The sequence below is a fragment of the Chaetodon auriga genome, chromosome 23 (genome assembly GCF_051107435.1).
Source record: "Chaetodon auriga isolate fChaAug3 chromosome 23, fChaAug3.hap1, whole genome shotgun sequence".
Lineage (NCBI taxonomy): Eukaryota > Metazoa > Chordata > Actinopteri > Chaetodontiformes > Chaetodontidae > Chaetodon > Chaetodon auriga.
In genome coordinates this window covers 13,901,043-13,926,215 of record NC_135096.1, presented here as the reverse complement: position 1 = coordinate 13,926,215, position 25,173 = coordinate 13,901,043, and the positions used below count along the sequence as shown (strand labels likewise).

General features: G+C 45.0%; 1 protein-coding gene across 5 annotated transcripts; it reads left to right on the top strand.

The window, feature by feature from the left end:
* The first annotated feature begins 126 nt into the window (after positions 1 to 126).
* mbd5 (methyl-CpG binding domain protein 5) lies at positions 127 to 23,682 on the top strand. Of its 5 annotated transcripts, none has more exons than XM_076723463.1 (10): positions 127 to 183; positions 6,375 to 6,970; positions 9,939 to 10,041; positions 11,883 to 12,054; positions 12,402 to 14,810; positions 19,311 to 19,531; positions 19,631 to 20,752; positions 21,242 to 21,315; positions 22,711 to 22,786; positions 22,871 to 23,682. In XM_076723463.1, the coding sequence occupies exons 2-10, from the start codon at positions 6,858 to 6,860 to the stop codon at positions 22,931 to 22,933; spliced, it is 4,353 nt and encodes a 1,450-aa protein (XP_076579578.1). In that variant the 5' UTR covers positions 127 to 183; positions 6,375 to 6,857; the 3' UTR covers positions 22,934 to 23,682. The 5 variants fall into 5 exon arrangements, with proteins under 5 accessions (XP_076579578.1, XP_076579577.1, XP_076579576.1 ...); XM_076723462.1 differs by having other exon boundaries at positions 22,708 to 22,786; XM_076723461.1 differs by having other exon boundaries at positions 19,628 to 20,752.
* The last annotated feature ends 1,491 nt before the right edge of the window (positions 23,683 to 25,173 follow it).

Here is a 25,173-nt window from a genome sequence, read left to right as displayed (position 1 = left end):
TCCATTCTTTTGATAATGTTATTCCTAACTTTTGCCATGCAGAGTTTATGTATCTGAGCTCTGGAGGTAACGTGCATCACCTCTCCCATCTGCTGGCTGCTCCTGCGGCGCATGCGCAGTGCGGCTCTCCATCATTTCCAATATCCCAGTGTAGGAGAACCAGCAGAGGCAGAGAACTAATGGGTAGGCTTCTTATTCTTATTTTTCCAAAGGTTGGAAACGTACTGTGGCTCGCCGTATTCACCGTTTCAGTACCGGTATGCATTCGCTGGGATGCCCGGGTAAGAACGGGCTGTTTACGGTTTGATTTGACGCAGACAGAAACGTTAGTGCCTGAAAAGCGTCTCTCTCTTCTTCTTCGCTCTCTCTCTGCAAACGCAACGGGTTTGCACGGCTGTTAGCTAGCATGCTAGGCTAACCCATGCTAACTCGGCCTGGCCCTGGCCTTGCCTGGCCCCTTGGCTCGAAACCTAACGCGGGCCTAGCTGCTTTTTACTTCGACAATTTGAGGTCGGAATCTGGGTTGTGGGTCCTCAACGTGCACGGCCCCGGTTACGGTTCGCTTATTAAATGCTAAAACGTTATTGGCGTAGCCGAGCTCGCCCTCTAATTCATTTTCGTTACAACAAGCTAGCTGGCTAGCTAACTAACGGTAGCTAGACAGCTGACGCTTGGCATGCTAACCCCCAGCTAGTTCAGATGCTGTGTCCAATGCATCAAAAAGCACAGTCAGACAAGACTGATTTCGCTTGTTGACACGGTCACTTTTGAACGCGGAGGCCCACAGACGATGGAGTTTCAGCTGCACTCTCTCCCTGTGACAAACTAAACAACCTTTAACGCCAGACGGCTGTCGCTAAAACGTTATTAAAGTAACACTTGGCACAGTTGATGGGCAGTGTGGCTAATGTTCACCAAGCTAATTGGCTATTATCTAACGTCTGGGCACCTACGGTTGCTTCGGTCATGTACACAAGCCGTTGTCATGTTCTCCAGTTTTAGGAAAAAAAAGTCTTGTCATCCAGCTAGCGACGTAGCCAACTTCTGTAGCTGTCAACTTTGAAGGCTGCTGCAGGACAATATGGCTAATTTACCCCTAAAGCTAGCTTTAGCCAACTCCATGGGTTACAGCAAGATTTAAATGCTAGGTTGAGAATTAATGGACTTAATCCAGCCGGTTTCTAAAAGAGCAGTGGTGGATGTGTTGTGGTCCAGTGTGGGGAGACCAGGACACACTGCTTTATCATTTTGATGTTGCACAGTTTGTGTCCTATACCTTTTAATTTAATCATGCCCAGGATTATACACAACTAACAGTACATGCTTTGTGCAGATAACTTGCATGGCTCCCAGTTCTCCACTTTATTTTGTCAACATATGACAGACCCAGTTCATTTAGCACTACATCCAATTTTTAGAAAGTCGATAACAAGTGGGCAGCCCAAAATGCAGATAGAAATGCACCAAATGCTCATAATTTGTGACCATGTCATGCCCTGAACTGGTTAGTCAACTTCATACTGTGCATGCTACACGATAAAAACACAAGGTGATAATAGCAACGTAATCGTCTAATACACCTGTGTGGCTGAACACGAATTTTTTTTTTTTCAGCTTTTTTCTGCAAAATATATAAGAATTAATGTGAGCAAAAGTCTGATCATGAGTGATTCCTTGAATGCACATTTAGATCTCTCCGATGTCCACTGCATCAAAACAGAGGCTTTATCTGCATATAACATGCTCTGTGTTTAGTGTGTGTCAAATTAACCAGACCTTAAATCGCAGTGAGACATGACTGCTGTGATGCACGTTGACGGTCAACAAATTTAAGGTTGTTCTGGACTGAGAGCCCCCTTGATTTTTCAGGTGATCTTCTCACCTTAGCGCTTCTAATTAGCGTTATTCATCTGGCTTTCAGGCTTCTGGTTCGTGTTCTCCCGCAGTCATTTTTCAATCTTGTTCTGATCTGAATCATGGGTCGGCGGGTAAAGTTCACCAGCTGCTGCACTCGCTCGTAAATAAAAAGTTTGTTTACTTGTTCTGGTGTGGATGAGTCAGGACAATTAGACACAAAGCACACCAAATGGCACAATATGGACCACTTAGATAATGCCAGGACACGAGAGACAGACAACTGATTCTTGACCATGCAATGAAATGCAGACTAGCTACTTTGTCTGATCATATTCTCGCGAAATTTGGACACTGAGACAGAATATTTTCATTTACATAAGCTGTCATCCTTAATGGACCACAAATTCAGTTACTCAACCGTTGGCTGTGGTTCCACTTGTCATTCTGATGCGATTTCTTATCTTTTTTTTTTCCATTCTTTCTGAGACTGCATTGCTGTAAGTCTCCTTTTATTTACGTCTTTTTCTGCCTTGATGTCCTCTCCTTCTTCCATACTGCTTGTATGAAGTGTGCAGCTGGATTGAGTCCAGGCTGTGTAAAATTCCCATCACAGACAAGGCAGATTTGCACCAACCCCCCCCACCCCCCCTCCAAAAAAAACTTTCCAATATTACATTGAGGAGGAAAATGAGAAATAATTTAGATTTTTGTTGATTTATTTTTTTTTTCCACTGTTCAACTTTCACCTTTCTGAATAGGTCAGATTTCCAAATGCATGACACCATTTTTTGCAGTCAGATTGCAGACGTCAGTGACTCTGCAGTGACGTTGTCAGGCTCCACATTACTCTCCTTGTCATTTACTAAGGGCATTCGTTCCCTGCATCGTTTTTATTATAGGATCAAATTCAGCATCCACTTTTATGTTCATTTCTTAATCAAAGTCAGGGGCAGATCATTTTTCTTTCTTCTTGATGCAGCCAGATCAATCGCTGATCATTGAAATGACAAGTATAGCCATCACCTCTGGAGACGCAGGTATCCTCAGGCTTTGGCAATCAGAAATCATGTTTAACTGCTGCATGATAATTGATTACATTTCAATTCTTCTTTATTCTAGCAGTGATTTCAGGGCATCTTGAGATTATTATTGTGGCCACTGTTATGCCGTCTTGGCACATCATCTGACCTGAAAATGATCCACGGTTGCTTTTTGTCAGAGTGATGTGCAGTCATCAAGCTTGATGTGTGTTTGGATTTGCTTTTTGTAGTAATTTTGAAAATGTGTCGCGTTCACCTAAAGAGTCATAAATCTCCAATAAACATTAGAAATGTTATTGTTTTCGACCTGTTTTTACCCAGGTACCCACATGTACCTTTCTGCATGCCACATGTATTTATCAGCAGTAGAACGCTTTTATTACGAAGGCTTTAAATGAAACGTTTGTACTCAGTTTCTCTTGAAACGCTGCCGTGAGTTGCTTACACAAATGCAACTAGCATTGATTCGCTGAACAATTTGCAGTCACACGTTCTGTCCAGATGAGGCTGAATTATATCCGCGTTTGTTCACAGTAATCTTCCAAAAAAGTCTGTCAGCTATAGACTGGCCGGCTCACTGATAACCCGAGTCTTAATTGTATTTGTAAGTCCATTTTTATTGATATGGCTGCACATACACGTAACTGGATAGGGCTGGACAATTGGCAAAAAACATTCAAATGCGATTATTTTGACAGATACTGTGATATGAGTCACGATTTTAGTCAGAGTGTTTATTTTTTCATTTAATTTTCAGTGAAAAATTATAAAAATGATGGCATAAGAAACTTCGACGCTGTGGAATCAAAGTTCTGTAGCCGCCATTGTTCTGATGTACGTGTATTTTTCTACGAGTCGCACTTCAGCCAGAGCCTGATGATAGCAGTGCTTGCATGGGCTACGAAGCTATGTCGTAATGCATTAATGCACGGATGAAAATACAGTTTTAGCTGGTCCGCCTTCATCATTGAAAAAATAATTTAAAAAATCCACCTTAACATGTTTGCAATGCAATAATAATTGGATTCATGCTGCATTTCTGCTTGGTTTTTATGTTCATACAATGTCCTGAGTTCAGGCACCTCTCTGCTCCTCTCTGCTCCTCTCTCCCCGTCTCTCCTTCTCTTTCTCGTTGCTGTGAACAATAAATGCGAAAAGGCCAGAAACGCAATCTTTAAAACGATCAGCCTGCAGTAAAAGGTTGCAGATTAGCAGGTACCATATGTAATTTGGATATGGTAGCTCTGGAGAAGTCAGGAAATGGTGGGGAGAGATGGGCAGTAAAATGGGAAGAGTTGAGATTTAAACATTAGTCAGGTGGCAGATTGAGCGAGTGTTGCTTTGCCAAAGGTTAAGATGAAAACATTTTGGCTGGGGCACCTGTGTCATTTTTAATCAAAATGTCTCTGGCTTGAGTCTGGTCCAGGACTTTTGCTGCATATGACTCCCCTCTCCCCGTATCCTTCCCATCTCTTTCTGATTTGAGCAAAGAAAAAAAAAGACAAAATACCAGATAGAAACTGTAAAAATGGAGGTTAAATACTTGTCACAGCCAGAGACATCCTCAAAAAGCAAATCTGCACTCAGCTCTTGTTGGGAAAAGAATTAATTTTCTTCTTTGAATGTGAACACAACAATAGAAATTCTGATTACTCTGTTACCTCTGCATTTTCCAAACATGGAGTTCTGTGAAATGAGATTTTAACGATGTGGTGGTCTCTCTGATAGGATGCTACGCGCCTCTCCTGAGATGATGAGGTGCGACTGTTGCTGCTGCGTATTTCCAGATAAACAGCATACGTTTATCTGCTGCCTCATTTTTACTGTGTGCCACCCTCCTTACCTCTCTTCCTCTGTGGTGGTGTCACTGGGTTTGGTCTCAGCAGCTCACAGGGCAGTTATGAGTCAGCAGCACCGGCGGCTGAGAGGAGGCTTTGCATGGAGCTCCATCACTCACATCCTGAATTCAGCTCCATTTACCAGCTTTGATGGGCTCCTGACAGTGTTTGAAATTCACTCTCTGAGACGGGGAAAAACTGCCAATAATGCTGCGTAACAATTAAATGGATTTTTGTGTGTGTGTTCTATCCATTGCATCATAAAGTATTTCTTTATGACACAAATATTTCTCTAAATTGGCTATACCATGAGATGAGAAGCATTTTAATGATTTATGCTGTGAGATCCTGAGCTGTGTCAGTTTTGGGGCCTATTAAGATTTTTTATTTGATTTTCAGGAAGCCTGGTCTGGTTCTGAGCTTTTACTTTATTGTGAAACATTTGAACTCTGGGTATGCAAAAAAGAAAACCATAGCAGAACAGTCGAAGCTAAGCAGGCGTTCAGACCGAAAATGTGTGTTAAAACAACGGAAGGGGCTGCATCGGTGGGGGTGTGTTCCTTCAGCTATCTGTGAGATAATGAGACATGATCCAGGAAGTCCAGTATGAGTAACAGATCTGTGAATCTGAAGGCTTATTAGACTCCAAAACACTGTCCAGCAGTTGTTGTGCAAAGTTACTGCAGCAGTTGTTTTTATCTTCAGCCGCTGCGATGGCTCGATAAACAGCAGAAATACTGCGTGAATGTTACAAGGTGATTTATCAGAAATGTGCGCTTTCGAGAATTCCATTGGCTGCAGCGCAATTTTGCCGGATGACGTTGTGTTGTGGCAAAAGTTGAGCTCGATTCAACTTTTTTGCAGGCAAACGTGCGTTTTTTGCCGAACTTCATGAATGAGGAGGCTGTGTTTTTCCATGTAGGGATGAAGTTGGTGTGAACGCATGCAGCTCATCACATGAATGACATCCTCACTGATTTATTTAAGTCTAGCCAAAGCTGTGTATACACTATGCAGCTATGATACACGGGAAACTATTAATAAATGTCAGGTTGGACAGATCAAATATGAAAGAAAACCCTAATTGTGACATCCCAAAAGATATCACGATACTTGTATATCATACAAAGAATGTGTTGAAAATTGGATTATATTTCTCAATTTGATGAGTTATGTTTGGTTGTTTTTACATGCTTTTGCATTTATAAGCCAGTCAGTGATGCCTTTATCGATTATTCCACGGACAATTTTCTCATCAGTTCTGTCAGTCGACTAATCATTGCGGCTGTACTCACAATTATCGTTATTTAGACCATTTTACCTGAACGTCTTTACCTCAGTTTTAATGGGTCCAAATACAACAAAGGTAGCCTCAGACAAATGCTTTTATTTAGATAATTGTTCATTTCTTATTTAGTTTATTCGCCTGGTATCTCAGTCATTTTAATAAAGCATTTAAAAATAGCTTTTCCAACAGTTATGCTGCCGTTCAAAAGGACAGTGGAAGTAACTGCTTGTACATGAAAACAATAGTGTGAAAAATGCAAGAGATGAAATCCTGAACTTTTCCTCATGCAGAGAAAAGAGCTCGCACTGACCATCAGTTCATGTGTGTTCACTCTCTGTTCTGCCCACACAGGAACCATGGGAATACCACTACCCAACTGCGTTTGGGAACCAATACGTTGAACTCGTCCGACTGAGGGACTCTATCCTGGGCGGCGAAAGACAAATGGTGAAAGATTAATAATAAAAGAGCTCCTCGCAAAAGCACAGCGCACAGCACAGTGACTCAACTTCAGCCAGCATCTTCCCCAGTCGGATGGCTCTGAACGACAGGATGCAGTAATGGAGGTCCACGCACCATTCAGCGCTGTCGCCATGAAGCAGCTCAAAGGGTAGGGTCTGCCGTGAGCTCGCCTCACCCTACCCCACCACCCCATCAGCTCCACCTGAGAGCAGAGTCCTACTTTAAGCATAATCCTGCAGCTCTACCCATCTCTGAAGCCCTCCTCCACCACCACCTCCACCACAGCTTTGGAACATGACGTGCATTGCGAAGACGCTGGTTGATGTCTGATATATATACCTCTAAGGTGTCGAGCGTAAAACCAGTGGAGCAATGAATGGCGGAAAGGACTGTGAGGCGGGAGATGAGAGGCAGGCCGTCCCTGTCCAGGTCCCCATTGGCTGGCAGCGCAAGGCGGAGCACGGCGGTGGGGTTGTATACATAAGGTAAGAAAAAGGATCCGTCAAGGAAGTCTGCTTCTTGAGGATGAATGGACGAAAATCTATTGTAGTCGACAAATTACAAAACATTCTATGCTGTCAGCACTTTGATTAATGGGTCGCCATATTGTGTATGGCTGAAGCTGACAATAATTTTCATTATTGAAGGCAGAAAATAGTGAAAAGTGTCCATCAGGAGTTTCCAGAGCCTGCTTTTTTTTGTCTGACCAACAACCAAACATATTTAACTTGCATTGTGTAACACGCAAAAGCAGCAAATCACCACCTTGAAGAAGCTGCTATTAGAACTTTTGGCATATATGCTTGAAAATGAATTAAAGTCAGTTATTTCAGGTGTCTCATTTTGCTCAACTGTGGGCATTTAGTGAGACTGTAAGGGTTTTGACAAAGAAAAATAGGAAATTGGGCAAGATTTTTGCCATGTTTTTGACAAATGTCAACAAAAAATGGTAATTCTCTGTAGTTGAATACGGGCATGCCACTAAAGCTTATCAAACTGAACAGACTTTGAAATGAAGCTGCATCTTTTCGATGCTCCCTTAATGACTTTGCATCATTTAGACGTCCAGAATTCAAAGATATTTAATTTACAGTGATGAAAAAAGAAGTAAATGCAGTTATATAAGAAGCTGGAACCAGAGATGGACTTTCTCTCATTGCCTCTGCAGCAGGTGAACAGAAACATGCAGCGGATGTGTTTTGAAAATTACAAATTCTGGTCAATTTTGATTGGAACTGGAAAATTTCATAAGCCCATCATTTAGGTGACCACCTTTTGAAGTAATTAGTTTACAAAATCCACTAAGCTCGTGCAACAGGGACCTTGACTAATGAGTTGGATCCTCCAGCGCTCGTCGTGTCATGTAGACTGGAAGATGGTGTCCTTCCCGGCGAATGAACACCAGCATGTGTATTTACCAGCCACAATGAACTAAAGCAGTTGGCTGGTGTCAGGTTTATTTTGGGTGTTGGAAAGAATCCTGTCTACTTCTGTGACCATGGCCTGATACTGTCACCGCACACTTGTATTTGCTCATGTTCTCTTACATTGAAAGAGTGCGTTTGCTTCAGTGATGTGCGACTGTAGATCTCACAGTAGATATTTCCACGGCAGCTTTGACTGATGATTCAGCCGCTGCTTGTTTTGTCTAACTTATCACTGTATGTTTGATAGGATCAGCCAAATGGTACATGCTGTTCTTTCATTGGGGGCAAGTTTGAAGTGTTTCGCTGGGGGAGTTTGTCAGGCTCTCCCCAGCGTTTTTGGACACAAAGCTCCCTCTTATTCCTGCTAGTAGTTCAGTGGTCCTGGTTTTACACTTATTAACTGGGTGGAAATAAGAAACCCGAATTTGACCATTATGTGGATGCGCATGAATGTCATATTATTGTTGCACAAATCAAAGGAAGAATGACTGGAGAAGTTCAAACTATGTAATGTTATGTCCAAGCTCACCAGCTCCTGCCTGCATTTTGAAATATTCATTAGTGCAAGGGTTAGAGCGACATATTGATTATCTGATACTCTGGATGTCCAGTTTTGGAAATGTACGTTTGTATAGACCTCCCTTAACATGAAGAGCACTGAATTTATGTTCAGCAGCCACAGCGGAGAAACAAAGTTTAGAAAATGTGGAATTGGAAAAAGCCCTGAGCCAGACAGGATTAGAGGGAAACTATTGAAAGTCTGTGCAGAACAACTTTATTCTTTATTCTTTTATGGATTCCCCATTAGCCTCCACGAAGTGATCACTAGTCTCCCTGGAGTCACAGGAGAGCAAAAAGAAATAGAAATTAAAATCGATGAGGCCAAAGAAATGCAATATAATCCAAGCATTTGAGATCAGAAAACCAAAGAAAGGAAACTCTGTTTTTGACCCGTTTGATGTTGTTTGGAAGTTCCAGGCTGAAGGAGGACGAGGTGCTACCAGCTGACCAGAACTCACTAGACGTGTCCTGTAACCACAACAGAGAATTCCATAAAAAGCCTGTGTGAATAACAGAAGTCTTGATTTTAATTTGTCCTCCACAGTTAGCCAGGATAGCCGTTGATGCAGCTCACAGACATACGTGCTGTAAGAACAATGAAGAGCTCATCTCTCAGCTCTGCTCTGTTGGATTTGAAGTGTTTTTAGATATTTTTCAGCAGTGTTTGACCAGATGAGTGGGCAGTAGTCCAGGTGTGACCGAACAGTTGACAAGTCTTAATAGAAGATGGAACATATGAAGAACATTTCCTTGAAATAGCAATGCCCTTTCCTGTCTTGGACACTGTAATCAATATGATTAGACCAAGACAGTAGCTCCTATGTGTGCTTAACTTGCACAAAATGTAATGTTATCTTGCACCTATTTAAAACGCATCTTTCCAGATTTTATTGTTTTGCTGTTCAATGTGCACTGTCATTGATTATCTGCGCTCTGCTGCAAGCCGAATTTCCCCCACTGGGGCAATTAAGAACTGAACTGAACTGCCAATGTGATAGAGGCTCCTCCTTCTTCATTCGTGCTTTTTTAATTATTCTTTTTAATTCATATGGATGGAAGGTTTCCACTGTGGTGTAGCACTATGGAGTGGGAAGTTTTCATGGTTTGATTTCATTGTTGCAAGTCTGTAAAACCTGGAACAAAACCTGCCTCAAGGAGCTGCTAACCCACCTAAAAAATTGTTTGTCTGTCACTGGAGCATTTCAGTTCCTTTTCTTCTTCTGAGTCAGGAATATGTTTGTGGTGGTAGAATTAAACCTTGCTCATATTTCTGCATAAAAATTAAATGCTAAATATTGTCGGTTTTCAGAAGCTTCAGTCCAGAAATATTGAATGATCTGCAAAAACCCCATTTCAAACAATGCAAATGAGTGCTGCAACATGAACTCTCATGGAAGGAGAATTTGTGCTTTGGAGCTACAGCAGCTTCAGTCTCTCCTGTAACGTTGTTGTTGTCTGTGTGCAGTCCCAGTGGCTCGTTGCTGTCCAGCTTGGAGCAGGTGAAGACCTACCTGCTGACAGATGGAACCTGCAAATGCGGCCTGGAGTGCCCACTCATCCTTCACAAGGTAATTTTTTTTTGTCCTGATTCATTTAAAAACACAGCAGTAGTGCAGACATTTTTACAGCTGCCTCTTAACAGGGCTCCAGAAGAAGGAAGGCCAAGTCTGCAAATGAAATTAAAATGCTGTTGTCCAAAAATTACAGCTCAACAAGGGATTAAAAACTGTCAATCAATCTTTGCATTAGCAGGTGGCGTTTCTGCTCTCGGTCATCGTTTTCAGAACAAGCTGCATTCATCAGCTGTTCACTGCGAGGTAAAAAGTGAAGAAGAGGAAGAGATGTGAACGCTGTGTCATTCCAAGCGTTGACGTCAAACAGGATTTTGGTTTAGTTTGGGGACTCGTGTCTCATCACGTCTCTACTGTTTGGAGACAGGTTGAAATGAAGTGTTACATTTTCAGACTTATTGTTTCTTTACGACATTTCCTCATCATTACTCTGGCAGAAGTAAAAGCCAGCGAGGACGGTGCGTGCTTGGTTGTATAGGGCTTTTTGACCACTCCGTTCTATTATCGAATCGAAGAATTTCAATCAATGCCATGTGTTCGATTGATCCATTCAAGCACTAAGTGCACACAAATGGGAAAACATTTAACATTCCATAAGCCTCATGCAATTTTTAAGGCATCTTCATTTCATTTCTTTTGCAAGAATTAAATGCTATTTAAATGTTTGTTCCATTTGGTAATTGCTTGTAAAAATTGACTGGCGTCTGGAGCAGATGTTATGACTGTTGATCAGGAACTTTCCCCCTTACAGATTTGCACTTCCTGCAAGTCACTGGGAATGAGTGTTAGCTAAATGCTTCTTCAGACTGTATGATATTTTAATTCAGAGCAGACAATCAGCTCTTGACGTGTCCTGGCCTCAAGATAGGACACATTATTTGTTTGACATTCGTTAGCGCGGCTGTGAAGGAGGCGAAGGGATAGAGGGAGAAATGAGGAGGAAGTAAACACGTCTGTGTGGAGGAAATGGTGTCGCACTAGTCAAACCAAGGTGAAAACAACTTCTGACAGGCCGTTGTTAACGTGATGCTTTTGTTTTTCTTGAGATGGTCTTTTGAGTGTCTAAAAGTCACCCCTGAGAGCTTGAAAGGTGGCTGTAAAAAGTTTGTAGTTTTGTCCTTCACGGTGGCCGTTGTCAGCTTGAAGTGCTGTCAGTTACAATTCAATTCTGACCAGTTTTCACTGTGCAAAATTGTATGAAAATTTCCAGAGAAAGCCCTCAAACCATTCATGCAGCATAATCCACTTCTCCACTCCCATTCCATATGCTCAACATGCATGAAAGAAATTAAAGCTGACCACTTCCACTGGTCTCCGTGAAGGACCAAACTACAAATGTTCGGGTGTTGTGAGGCGTCCACTGTATCGCATTACACAAGGTAATCCAACTGATTATCCTTCTCTGAGCTAAATTTGTCCCCAACACACCACGTCTGTCAGATCAGGCCATTATCAGACTGACATGGTGTCATCTGGGAAAATGTTGACATCTCTGCTGTATTATTTATGTTTTGATAAAGGTGATGTGAACCCCCCCAAACCTGAAACATTCTCCATCCTCCGCTTTTTCCTCATTGCTCCTTAAATTGTCTTTTCTTGACAGACAATGATATAAAAATGTGATGGTTTGATACTGACATTGGTTTGACCCTGCTGCTGGCTCCCTGTATGTATATTGGAGATGTTAATCCAAAGTTCACAGGATCACCTTTGCATCTTCTCTTTATCGGCAAGTTTCAACTCTGTCCATCTTTCTGTGTGTATTTTGACCACCTGTTAAATAAACAGACATGGGTAGCTGTGAATTTTACTCTCAAATCAACTGTCTCTTCTCTCAGGTGTTCAACTTCGACCCAGGGGCAGCCGTCAAGCAGAGAACGGCGGAGGACGTGAAAGCAGATGAAGACGTCACCAAACTCTGCATTCACAAGAGGAAGCTTCTGGCTGTGGCCACACTGCACAAGAGCATGGAGACGCACCCACCTCTGACACTGACCAGTCCAGGGGGAGGTACGAGCACATGTAGATCCAGTTATTTCAACTCATTTGAACTTGGTTCACTTTGGTGGCATCCCTCAGACACACTCAGTATAATGTGCAGAGATATCTGCTGAAAGATACATCAGAGAACAGGCGGATGGTGGCTGTTTTGGGATGTTCAAGTCTTTGTTTTCAGACAAAAATTGCACATTTTGTATTGTTCCCAGTTAAGTTTGGTCAAAACACATTTGAACTAGCTTGTTGTTTTTATAGTTGGCCAGCCACTGTGGCCTGTTGATAACTTTTGTGCCATGCCTTATATTTTGTCCAAGGTGTTGTTATTGATTTAACTCAAATGTGCTTTGTTTGGCTTCTAGGTACATCATCTGTGGTCACAGCGCATTCCACGACTCAACGAGCAATAAGGACTAAACCCCACGATGGCCTGCCCAATGCTGTTGGTCCAGACTGCAAGAATCCTTTTAAGATGATGATGGCAGCTGGTCAACAGCAGCAGCAGAGGCTGTATCCACCCCAGGAGATGGGTGGAGCCCAGCAGCCAGAGCTCTACTCTGGGTACCCCAGGCCCCAAAGGCTGGGCAGTGGGGAGCCAGGCCCCAAATCCCCTTACCAGGTTGGTTATGGAGGCATGCTGAGCCCACCTCCCTCCAGTGCCAAGCTGTATGGAGATGGCTCACAGTCTCCAAGTGCAGACACTCTAGGCAGCCCTGAGGGCTTTCCAAGGACCAATCCTTGTGGGTTTCCTGGAGCCGGCAGTCCTGGCTCAGCCTCCATCCATGGCAACACTAGGACACCTCTTTCCCCACCCAGTGTAATGCTCCATGGCTCCCCCGTGGGCCAGCCATCCTGCGCCATGACAGGGAGGACTAGCACGCCCCTCTCTCCGACGGCCACTGCCAAAAGCCCTGTCATGAACATGAACATGCCGCGGGGCAACTTCCCCCCTGGTATGGATATGCCCCGTGCAGCGTTTCACCATAAAACACAGCCCCCTGTGCATCCCGTACCGCCTCCTCCATCCATACCACCATCCTGTGCCCTTCAGAAAAGGCAGTTGACCTCTGAAAAAGACCCCTTAGGCATCCTGGACCCCATCCCCAACAAGCCAGTCAGCCAGCCCCCCACCAACACCCCAAACCCCTCCAACTTCCAGCCTAACATCCACTCTCAGGTACCAATGATGAATGTAAACATACCCCCTCCCGCCATTGTTCCCTTGCCAAGCAACTTACCTTTACCCACAGTGAAGCCTGGGCCTGTGGGGCATGGTGGCCATGTTCAAAGGACTCAACAGGGTGGTCCGGCTTCCTCCATGTCCCCCTCCCCTGTCACTTCCCCTGTCCACATGGCCGGTCCTGCCCTTGGGAGAATGGAGGCCTCCCCTCATCGCTCACGCTCGTCCTCCACTTCCTCTGACCATGGGAACTTTGCAATGCCCTCGGGGCACCAGGCCCCATGTGGCACCATGAAGGTCCCTCCTCGTTCCCCCAGGTCGGCTATGGGGTCTCCCAGGCCGGCCATGCCCTCCAGCCCCTCCACCAACAAAACTGACGCACTCCACCAATACAAAGACTCCCAGCTGCTGCCCGGGATGGGAAATTCGATTGGCACCCAGCAGCACAGCAACTCCATGTACTCACCCACTCCTTCCTCGTCGTCATCCTCTTCTCTGGCAACCCCCAGCGCTTCCCAGAAGGGCCACCCAGGACTCCTGGGGATGCCCCTCAATCAGATCCTCAACCAACAGAATGCCGCTTCCTTCCCCGCCAGCAGTCTATTGTCAGCCGCAGCCAAAGCACAGCTAGCAAATCAAAACAAACTCAGCGCTGCTGGCAACAGCACTGCTGGCATGGCTGGTGGTGGTGTTGGTATGGCAGGCATGGGGGCAGGTGGAGGAGGTAATGGAGGAGGTAGTGGGCACCCTGGCTCTATGAGTGGCCCTCGAGGCATGGAAGGACACAGCACTTTAAACCCAATGCTCCCGCCAAACTCCACCATGCTGCTCAACACTCCAGAGGGCCAGAGTGGTCGGGCGGCTCTTAGAGACAAGCTCATGGCCCAGCAGAGGGACCCCATGCGCAAAAGGAGGCAGTCATCTGGCAGTGCTGCTGTAAACCACGACAACAGTAACAACATGGTCTACAACATGCTCAACAAACGAGGCATGGGAGGACCCCACATGCCGGGGCCCAGTGCCACTGAGCAGCTGCGCAAAGTGGGCCGCCTCGGAAACCTTCCCCCAAACACCTCCATGGCTCAGCTTCTTCAGTCCATGAGCTGCCAGAGCTCCCACAACCTGGCTGGGAACAGCCATCGTCCAGGTCTTAGCCCCGGCCCAGGGCCTGGTCCGCAAGGAGCTGCACAGCTGCACTACAACGACAGCACAGGTATGGTCCCTGGTGGCCCTCAACAGAACCTCCTAGCTCAGCAGAGGCTGCGGGGTCCAGGAGATGCCATGCAGCACTGCCAGAACATGGACACCTCTGGGGGCCATCTGGGCTCTCGTCCAGGCCAGTTCCCTGACATGATGGCCCAGATGCAGGCGTCCTCCATGAGTAACTGTGGGCCTATGGGGCCAGGAGGTGGACCGGTGGGCCCCGATGGCATGCCGCTGGGACGCCCCAACACTAACCCCCCACCGCTGTCCCATCCCGGCCCTCATCCCTCACAGCAGAACCTCCTTCATGGTATGGGGCGGGCGAACATGCCAGTGATGCCACATGGAGGTGGTGATGGAAGCTGTGCACAAACCATCTCTGATACAGGTGAGCGCTACCGTACATCAACTGTGCTCAGTACCTGTATGACATCTAGAAAGAGGACGAGGATACAGCTGGAAAATGTTCTCACGAAATTCATAAAAATCTGTCATCTTACCAGTAACTCCAGATTAATAGGACCTTGATTTTTATAACCACAAACATCATTAGATGATTCACACTGCCGATTATAGTCATACATTTATGCGTTATTCATTGTTTACCTACAGTATGTACCAGTGTTGCTAAATTTTTCAATTTTGAGGCATTTTAACTGAAAAAGATGGTGCCATCATATGTTATTATTAAATTTACTTTGTAGACAGGGCATATTTCAAACATTTACATTTCCTGGCTAAATTTTTATAATGTAAGTGTGACATTGATTCCAATTACTACTATGGTTACTAGTAACCTATCTTGGTTACTAGTTATCGATTGATAAAAGCTCTTCATATTGTGAATTATGCTAATGCTGAACTGCATTACATCTGTCCATCTTGCCGATTTGAATTCTCAGCAGCTACTTTGACAATTACACTCGATCCATTTCTAAAAATCCAAAAAGTAATTATTATTTTGTGAGTTTTTCAAAATGACAGAAAGGACAGAAACCACACCGCAGTCTAAACTGACCTCCAGCTGGCTCCATGATGGTATTGATATCCTGCTCAGTTAATGAGTGTATATCCCCTCCCTTCCTCATGATAAGCTAACAGTTGGATGAAGATGCGGTTTCTATGGTTATGAGTGAACTAAAACCAGAGGATTTAGGTGATAGGCCCCGAGCCTAGACAGTCGGGCTCCTCCAGTATCTCTGAGCTAATGAGCAGGCCCCTCATCTTTGGAAGCTCAGCTAATTGTCAGTCAGCCAGTGTTTCTCTTTGTTTTATTTGTATGCTAGCATCAGTCAATGGTGTAAGAAGATGGAAATGGGATCTGGATCACGCTTTAAGGGAAGCAGCCCAGATAGGGCGCTCTAAAGAGCTTCTCCCAGCTAGCTGGTCGCTATAGTAACGATAGACCCTGAATAGAGACCAGAGCGAAGCCTTTGATGAGGGTTTAGGCCTGTGTGTGTGTTTGAATGACTGTGTGTGCACATCTATGACTACTTGTGCGTTACAGTGTGTGTGCTTATGTTTATTTGCGTGCATGTGAATGACTTTGTGTGTGACTGCATGTGTTTTTGTGTGTGTGTGCGCGATCATGTTAGCGTTTGTTTTTAAAGCACTGAAAAGGCCTAGATCTTGTTTTTTTTCCCTTTCTTGCCTGCTGTGGGTCTGGACTGTGAGTTTGTGTATTCATTGTCCGTCTGTATGTCTTCATATGGTTTATAATGGAGATATCAGCAGGGTCTGTGAGGCCACCTGTTCTTATCACCAGGTGCTCCGTTATTCTGCATCTCTCCTATGTCAAGTCATTGAAATTCAGGTGGTCTTGTGTAGGTCAGGAGGTAGCCTATGAGGTTTGTCAGCAGTCCTGTGGGGATGAGAGGAAAATAGTTGTTAGGAATTGCGGTTTTGACATTTTAATCAGCTTGTTTGAAGCATCTAGTTGTTGTTCTTTGACTTAGAGTGAACCAGGGCTGTCCAGATCAAGTTTTCTTTGGCCCTTGGTCTGTAATATTGGCTATGTGCTGATACTGAGTGAGAGCAAATATTAACAGTTATCTAAATATTGAATAAATATGCATCTGACACTCCAGCGACTGACACACCTTAATTTTCACTGTTTGAGCCAAATGCTGGAGGTTTTTGGTTCAACACTATAAAGCTGATCAGCTACTGAGTGCGATGTTTTTAGCACTCACAATAGTTGTTCAGCTCTTCTCTTTTGGCTTCCTGCGCACTCAACCAGATGCTTCAGCTTGAGGTGGCAAAATAAGTCCATAATCATCAAATTATTGGGAACGATGTGCTATAACACACCCCTAGCTGCTAGCTAAATGTTGTGCACAGTGCTCTTTGCTGATGACAGAAGAGATAACAGCTTTGTTACAGTTGGATTTTAGCTAATCCATCTATTTTGCCAACCTGGGTGATCGAACAGAGTCCATCACCAGTGCAACCAAAAAATGGAAAGGAAAGATCGGATTTGATGGGTTTTATTTTTGCTGATGCGATGCGTGAAAATACGCTCAGATCAGACCTGAAGTTGCATTTAATTTTGCAGAAAGAAAGAAAGCTTGATATGGCTGCATGGCAAAGTTCTATTTCTCATTCTGATTGAACCAACATGCAGACACATCTGACTCAACACCATATGGACTTTAACACTCCAACCTGTTGCCTCCTCCTGTTCCTTGCGTCTGTTTTTATTATTCAGGGTGATGTCTGTCTCTCTGTGTGTTTCTACTAAATTTTAATGGCTAATTCCCTTTGAGCCATGGGCCTCGTCACTCCCAATATCAGCCTGGTTGCAGTCTAGACAACCATGTGTGTCCTGTTGTGTGTTGATAATCAGATTATTGTTTAAGTCACTTTCAAGTGAAACACCAACCATCTGCTTCTTATGATCACACAGTTGTGAAGATTACCCACTTGTCTCCATTTTAAATACTTGGCCTTTTTTGCCACTTCTTTGAACACAGAGTAGAGATTAAAGCCACCCTGCAGAGTTGTCAGTGTAAGAAATCATGTTTTTTGTGTTTGTATTCAGTGTTTTTGAGACACTGGGTGCATTTCTCACATCGTTTTTGGCTTGCAGTCTTCTGCTCCTGCTTTTTTATTGGTGCTTTGCTACCATTTTACCGCCGTTAGCTGTTCCCGCCCTCTGCGGTGGGAATAAATGTGCTCGTGCATGTACATCCTTGTGTCATGATCATAGAACATGATAAAAACAATTAGGGGACCCTGTCATCAAAACATTGCTCTGCAGTGCCTCCAGTGGTCTAAAATTCCTCAGTGTTGTGAAGTAAAAATAAATAGAATCTCACAAATTACCACTACAGTGAATTAAGTCACCTCAGCTCCTCAAAATGGTCCTTCCACTGACTGCCTTGGAGGCAGAAGCACATAAGCACTCACAGGCTCTTGGGATAACAGAATATTCTGTCACCAAATGGCAGATGTTATGCCTCTGAGTAGCTCTGTAGATTTTCCCCTACTTGAAGCTAATTTGGATGACATGTTGGGGATCTTAAGAGCACTGAAAGCTCTTTGAAAGTGGCCTAGTCAGTGGCTTTTTAGCATTAGCCTCTAACCATCTGTTTCTAGACAGCTCGCGAGCCCCCCCCCCCCACTCTTGCCATCAACAAATACCCCAAAGTTCATTGTAACCCCCCCCCAGACCTCCTGCCACCCAGCTGACCGCCCCCCCATCCCCCAGCAGGCTAAAATCACACCACCCAACCCTCGTAACCCCCCTCATCTGCCCACCCAACTCCCCCAACAAGCTTTCCTGGCAGTGGACAGCACCACCAATCATCACTCGGTTCCCATGGCAACCTCCCCCGGCAACAGCCGTCACTATATCATAGCAGTAGCGGAGGATGTGGGGAGGAAGGGGGAGGGGGCTGGCCGAGTCGTGGCTCTCAGCGTTAGAGAGGAGAGAGAGGGGAAGAAAGAAAAGAGGAGAAAAAAAATGGAGAGCACACACAGCTGCCCTTCAGCTACGTAGCATCGCACCAGCTGCTCCAGTCGCCACTCGTCCACACACACACACACACACACACACACACACACAAACACACACACACACGCTCAAAACACAGCGTTAGGCCTCGGAGATTTTGTATTTGCTTCGGCTTTGTCTGAATAACATTGCTGCTGGGCTTTCTCTCCATTCATTGATACATCTGTGGCCTTGATATATGGTGAACGTGTTCTGTCCTTGTGCGCTTTGCTTACAATTCTGTCTGAACCGCGCATCTGGCAGCACGTCTGTCCGTTAGTTTTAAGAGCAACAGATTGCTGTGCAACTTTTTCTAGTGTGGTGAAAGTCTGGGTTGAGAAACACGAGCCCAGCTTTGCCATTCTTCTTCTGGTGGCAGTCCAGTCAAGTTTCCTGTGTATTGAATGTGCTTGGTCTGCTCCCAGTTGTGCTTTAGTACTTTTTATACAGCAAATTGCTTGCAAAAGCCAGAATTGAAATACAGCAGATAATGCAGATTATTTGTAAGTGTAACTCAGTAATTGTGTGTTAGGCTGACAAATAGATTCAAGTTGTTTGAACCATAATTTTTCAACAAAAAGGTATGATAAACCATCTCATCGCTGTCTGATTTGGTCCATGTATTGAAATGATGGCGAAGTATGATGTATATTCAGAGAATGACTCAAACAAATGCCAACTATGGTAGATGTTTCTGTAATCTGTAGTTTGCTTTTCCAACTGCTGCTGGTGTTGAAAAAGCCCAGTTGTTTGTGTTGTGATTTTAGCTTGGATACTGAACAGCTCGTAATAATAGTATTTGTCTCCTTAAATGTGAACTTATGTTAAAAGACAGATGCTGTACAGATACAGACATCCATTTCACACATATTGTTTGTCCCACTGGTTTTGCAGGCAACCCCTCATCCCTTGGCTGTGGCATGGGCGGGCTGCAGCCACACATTAACACCGGCGGAGGTCAGATGTACCAGCAGCAGGTCCACCAGGGCATGCAGCAGGGGGTGGCCTCCCACCCAGCCTACCAGGGACAGCAGCACTTCTCTGACAACCCACCCTACACAGACAGCAACAACGCCAACGCTGGCTCCATGGCCTGCCTCTACCAGAACTACCAGGTCGGATGATGAGCTGTATTTTGATCTCTGCAGCGATTCAGATCATTTGATAAAGACATTTTTTGTCATGTTGTGACCTTGTTGTTGTGTCCACAGCAGGGGATGTTGTCGCACCCACAGTTCGGGGAGGGGCAACAGCCCCAGGGCGAGGGGCTTCCAGCGGGCTCTGACAGGGGCCCTGGTGGAGGCCCAGAGTCGGTGGACGCCATCTACAGAGCCGTGGTGGACGCCGCCAGCAAGGGCATGCACGTCACCATAACCACCACAGTGAGCGGGACCACACAGGCAAGTCCGGTGCCTGCCCTCAGTGCCATGAGTGCCTTCACTGCCTCTATAGGGGAGCCCGTCAACCTCCCGAAAGCAGTTAGCACAGTTCTGCACGGGCACCAGGAAGGGGAGGCGTTATCCCAGCAAGCCAGGCCGAGGCAGGTGAGGCTGGGACGGGGTCAGAAGAACATGGATCCAGGGAAGAGCACTCCAGACAGCCACGAAGCCAACGACTACTTCCGCTCTCCTGGCCGTGGGACTCCGAGGGGGCAGTGGGATGGGGAGACGCAGCACGGCGGAGGCTTCGACACTCACAGCAATAACAGCGCTTGGGGTGGTGAGGAGTTTCTGGAGTGCTCTACCCAAGTGAGGAGTAGTCCCTGCATGGAGCGACCCGCCAGCCTGGCCCCCGCCCCACCCTGCCCCACTGAGGGGTCCAACGACCATGGCCTGGCCATGGTGCACGACAAAGCCTTTCTTGATGATGGCTATCGCTTCAACAACTGCAGCCGGACACCTGCAAACTACAAGGAGCGTCTGGAGCAAACAGTGGAGCGCTGCGCCCACATCAATGGCGCCACCCCCCACTTTAACACTCGAGGTTACGGAGAAGTTCTGGGCCCTCCACGGCAGGAGCTGACGGGGGACGACCAGTCACCCAGCTCCTCCACCAGCCTGGAGGGACCTCTGGCCACAGCCAAAGACTACAGCCACTACAACGGCCACTTCAACGGCATGGCGCCCAGCCCCTCGGACACAAAGAGCCTGAGCAGCGAGGAGGACCTGCGACAGCCGGACTCACCCTCCTCGGAACTGCTTCACTACCGGTCCAGGACCTTCAACATGGGAGAGCTGGTCTGGGGCCAGCTGAAGGGCTTCCCGTCCTGGCCTGCCAAGCTGGCTGGGGACGAACAAGTGCACAGCGCTGCTATGCAGCTGAGGGAGCAGGCCAAGGTGAGAAACCCGTCTGTGACCACCTGTCATTATTTCAGCAGCCAACTTTTCAGGCTGGAGGCTGCAGAGTGACGGCTGCGGCGGCAGGCTTAACAAACTTACCAGCCATATTAAGATCTTGCAGGGTGTTGGGTTGCAGCAAATTATTTTCCAGTGTAACATGGATTCTTGCCAGAAAGTCAAGATGACAGAATAAATCGTATGAGACTGTAACCAAGTTTTCTCCAGATGGAAACCTACTGCATCACTGAAAAGTCAGAGGGAAACAAGCATTTTTGTCCACTGGCCATCGTGGCAGATGGATTCCAAAATGCTCCGAGCACCTAAACCATTTCACCTGCCAAATCAGAATTTCAGAATAGAAGAGGTCTTACTACGGATGACTGCCAAATTAACTGGTAGACAGTACATCAGATTCGCCACGATCGTCTCAGTCTGCCACCACACTGTCCTGAATGTACTCAGATGTTTTCTCCTGTCTCCATCCAGGTGGAGCCAGAGAAGTTAAAAACACTAACTCACGACTTAGAGGCACTTGACCGAGCCGCCAAAAGAGGCCTGAAGTAAGTAAACATGTCCGCCATATTGTTGCTTCAGTCAAAACAATTTATTTTTGTTCTCAGGCAACATAAACAGCTGCTCAATACTTTGGAATCACCTGTCTGATGGCTGAGAGCACTACTCTGCATTTTCGAGTGGTCTTTCATGCTTTTAGGATGCGGAAAGTCCTTTTTACAAATAGGTGCTATTTTGTGAAGGGTTTGCAAAAAGGGTGATGTTTTGTACATGGAGAGCAAACACTGTACGATGGTTCAACCAGACTGTCAACGAAACAGGCACAAAGAGACAGACCTATTTTAAATGTACATAATGTATTTGACGTCGGAATTGCAGTGTATACGGAAAGTTTTGTGTCAGGCTCTCTCTTAAATTAGACTAAATTCATTTGTTTCCTCATTAGTCAACACACAACACAGGTTTTTGCAGTGTTTTGTTAATGACTGAAATGGTCTTAAGCTTTTGTTGGAACAACTCGCAGTTGAACTCTGCTGCATCCTACTTCAACAGTCCACCTGTTCATAATTGACATAATTAGTAAAGGCACACCTGTAAATGAACATGTGAAAAGGTCAGTATGAATGAGATGAGAGTTCCTTTGTGGAGATGGGTGAACCAGGCAGAAGGACAGCCATCAGTGCGGCAGTCCACCAATCACGCCTTTGTGGTGGAGGGTTCAGAGGGAAGCCAGTCCTGACTGAGAGGCACATGACAGCCTGCTGGGAGTCTGCCAGAGGTCAGCTGAGCGACTCTCAGACCATGAGAAGCCTCTGCTCTGATGAAACGAAGACTGAACTGTGTGGGCACTCTGAGCATCACCTCATTAAGGCCATCCCTGCAGTCCAGCACGGAGGTGCAGCGTCATGCTGTGAGGATGTGAGGGACTCGTCAGGGGGCAAAGATTGATGCAGAAAATGATCCAGAGTGAAACCCTTTTAGGCTGAGGCGAGGTTTACGTTTCAACAACAACCTGAAGCCCGCCTCTGCAGGAAAACTCTGTGACAGTCCTGGAGTGGAGATGTTGAACGATTCTGCCAAAAAGAACTACTTCCAAAAGAAAGGCGTTTAGAGCTCGTGGGATCGTTCCCAAAAAGATTTGAGGCCGCCGTCGATGCCAGAGGTGCTTGAATAAAGTACTAAATGAAGGGTCTAAATTCTTATTTAATGGGGCATTTCAGTCTTTTATTTTTAATACATTTACAAAACACTCCAAAAACCAGTGGTTGCTTTGTCATTGTTCCGCACTGTGTGTGTAGATCGATGAGGAAAACGGTGAGTCTAAGACGAAAGAGAAGAAAAACAGCAGTATAACAGGTGATTCCAAACTTTGAGTGATAAACTTAGTGATAAAAACACTTGATTCGCTGTAAATAATGTGAAATGTTAATGTCGTCCAGCAGACCGGGGAAACTGAATAATCACTTGGAAGCTGCTATCCACGAGGCCATGAGTGAGCTGGATAAGATGTCGGCCACAGTGAGTATTGATATGATCTTTTAGGAGGATTTCATGTAGTGTTTTAATCCGGCTGATCACCCTGATGTTTCCCTCTGCCCTCAGATCCCGTCCAGGGATCGTCAGGTGAAGCTCCCCAAGCCTAAGAGGAGGAAGATATCCAGATAACATTGAATGTGTCGGCCCAAGAACGTCCTCAAAGCCTTCGGAGACTTCGTCCGTTCAGCCTTGATGCGATCTGAGCTCTCTAACAGGTGCTACACATGGACTTTCAGTGGTACATCATTGTTCCATGATTTCAACTTGACTTAACTGACTGACCACAGAAGGTGCTGGAAATTCCAATCACCACTACAGTTTTAACTGTAAAGAAAAAAAACCTGAAAAGAAATAGAGGAAAAATGTCAAAAACGGTTGCAATTTGTCTACAGCTCACTGAATTAACTATTTTTTTCTAGTATAAGATAGTAAAACAAACAAAAAAAAGCTACAAGCATTACTTACATATTTAAGAAAAATAGACAGTCCAAATATTTCTGATACATTTTCAATATGTATATAGATAATCCTGAAATTTCATGCTATTAAGAATTGTATGTAAATATTGTACAATGTCATGTACAAGCATACCTAATGCACATTTTATCTTTTATTGTACAAAAACAAAGCAGAAGTGTACCAATGTCTTGGTTTCTATTCAGAAATGCGGTTGCGTACGGCCGCATGCATAGGATAAATAAGAATACAGCCTAAAGCTTTTATATGACGAACTGTAAGACGTGCTGTTTTTTTGTTTTTCTTTTGGTTTCTTTTTGTAAGGGAACAGCAGCGGAACAGGCGTGAGTTATATGAGTTCTTCATTACGAAAGTCACTTCACACCAGTTTAGTGTTCATTTGTACTGGGGACAAAAAGCTGAAAAAAAAAAAACAGAATGAACTTTACCAGCAGAAAGTGTTCAATGTTCCCCCGAGCAGGGTGGGAAGTCACCACCCGTCTTCATCTGCTCCATCAGTCACTCTGACAGCAAGTTCATCGCGTTTGCAGATTTGGGTTTGTGATGAGAAAGTCGGGTTGGCAGGTGTTTTTTGTTTTTTTTTTTTTTTGGGGGGGGGGGGGGGGGGTTACCAATCAGCGTACCTGGCAGACAAAGGGACGTTGGTTACCTGCCGATTTCACAAGGAAAAATCCATCTTCAGGCACTTCTGGAGTCAGCTTTGTGTTCCTTTTGGGTGAACTCTTGACTTTGAACGACTCCCAGCGAAGGCTCGGGGTCCCGGGGGCGGAGCTGCACTGATTAGTGAAGCAACAGAAGAATAATTGGCGACTATTGTGATGATCAATTGATAACGGGGAAAAAATGCTGAAATGTGCATGCTGTGCATCTGTCAGTGCCATTACGGTACCGGTGCCCGGAGTGGCCAAAAAGGATGCTCCAAGCATTTCAGCAGTCCTTTCACATTTTATCCACAATATTATTATACACATCACATATGAAATAAGTCTGATCATATATTTGGAGTATTAGATTTGTTTTTCAGCTATTCTAAAACACTGAGCAAATGAAGCGGACCCTGAACGCAACACGAGCTGACCACTGAGCGTGCATTTGGGTGGATTTTCCCTTCAGTCACAGGCTGCATTGATGGATTCTGTCATTTGGTTGTTGTGATTCTGTTCTCGTGCTCGTTTGTACAGTGATTTCTCCTTGACTGTAGTCGTTTTTGCCACAACGATAGCTTTAGGTAGAGTAACCGACCTCAGAGGCAGAGTCTAGATTATCATGAGGAACACTAACTCGGTTTTCAAGAGAGGTGAAGACATGTGTCACGTTTAGGGGCCTTGTGTTTTTTTTTTTTGTTTTTTTTTTGTTTTGTTTTTTTTGGTCTGTTTTTCTTATTGATGTAAATTATTTATGTACAGTACTCCATATTTATTTTAAGCTTTACAAATGTGCTAGATGGCAATAATACTACCAAGAGTTGAGAACTCAAGCCTTATATGTGTATATGTATGTTTTTTTTTTTTTATTTCTGTTTATTTGACAGTGAGTAGATCATGTTTCCGTTACAAAGGTCATGTTCCCTTTTATTTAAGAAGTGAGCATTACACATAACACTTACAGCGAGGCGTTCTGATCGAATGTTTTTGTGACACAGTGCGTCACAGATTTCTTCGTTAAAGGAAAAGACCGGACTATTTATGAATATGCACATCTGAGAAGGCAGACGGCGTTTATGTGGGTCATAAATGCAGTTTAAACACTACTAGTTTCAAAATCCTCGCTTGATCGGTCTTACAGTATTGCACAGTATTGGGAACTCTGGATCAATTGAAACAGAGGTGAAACACACACACACACACACACACACACACACACACACACACACACACACACACACACACACA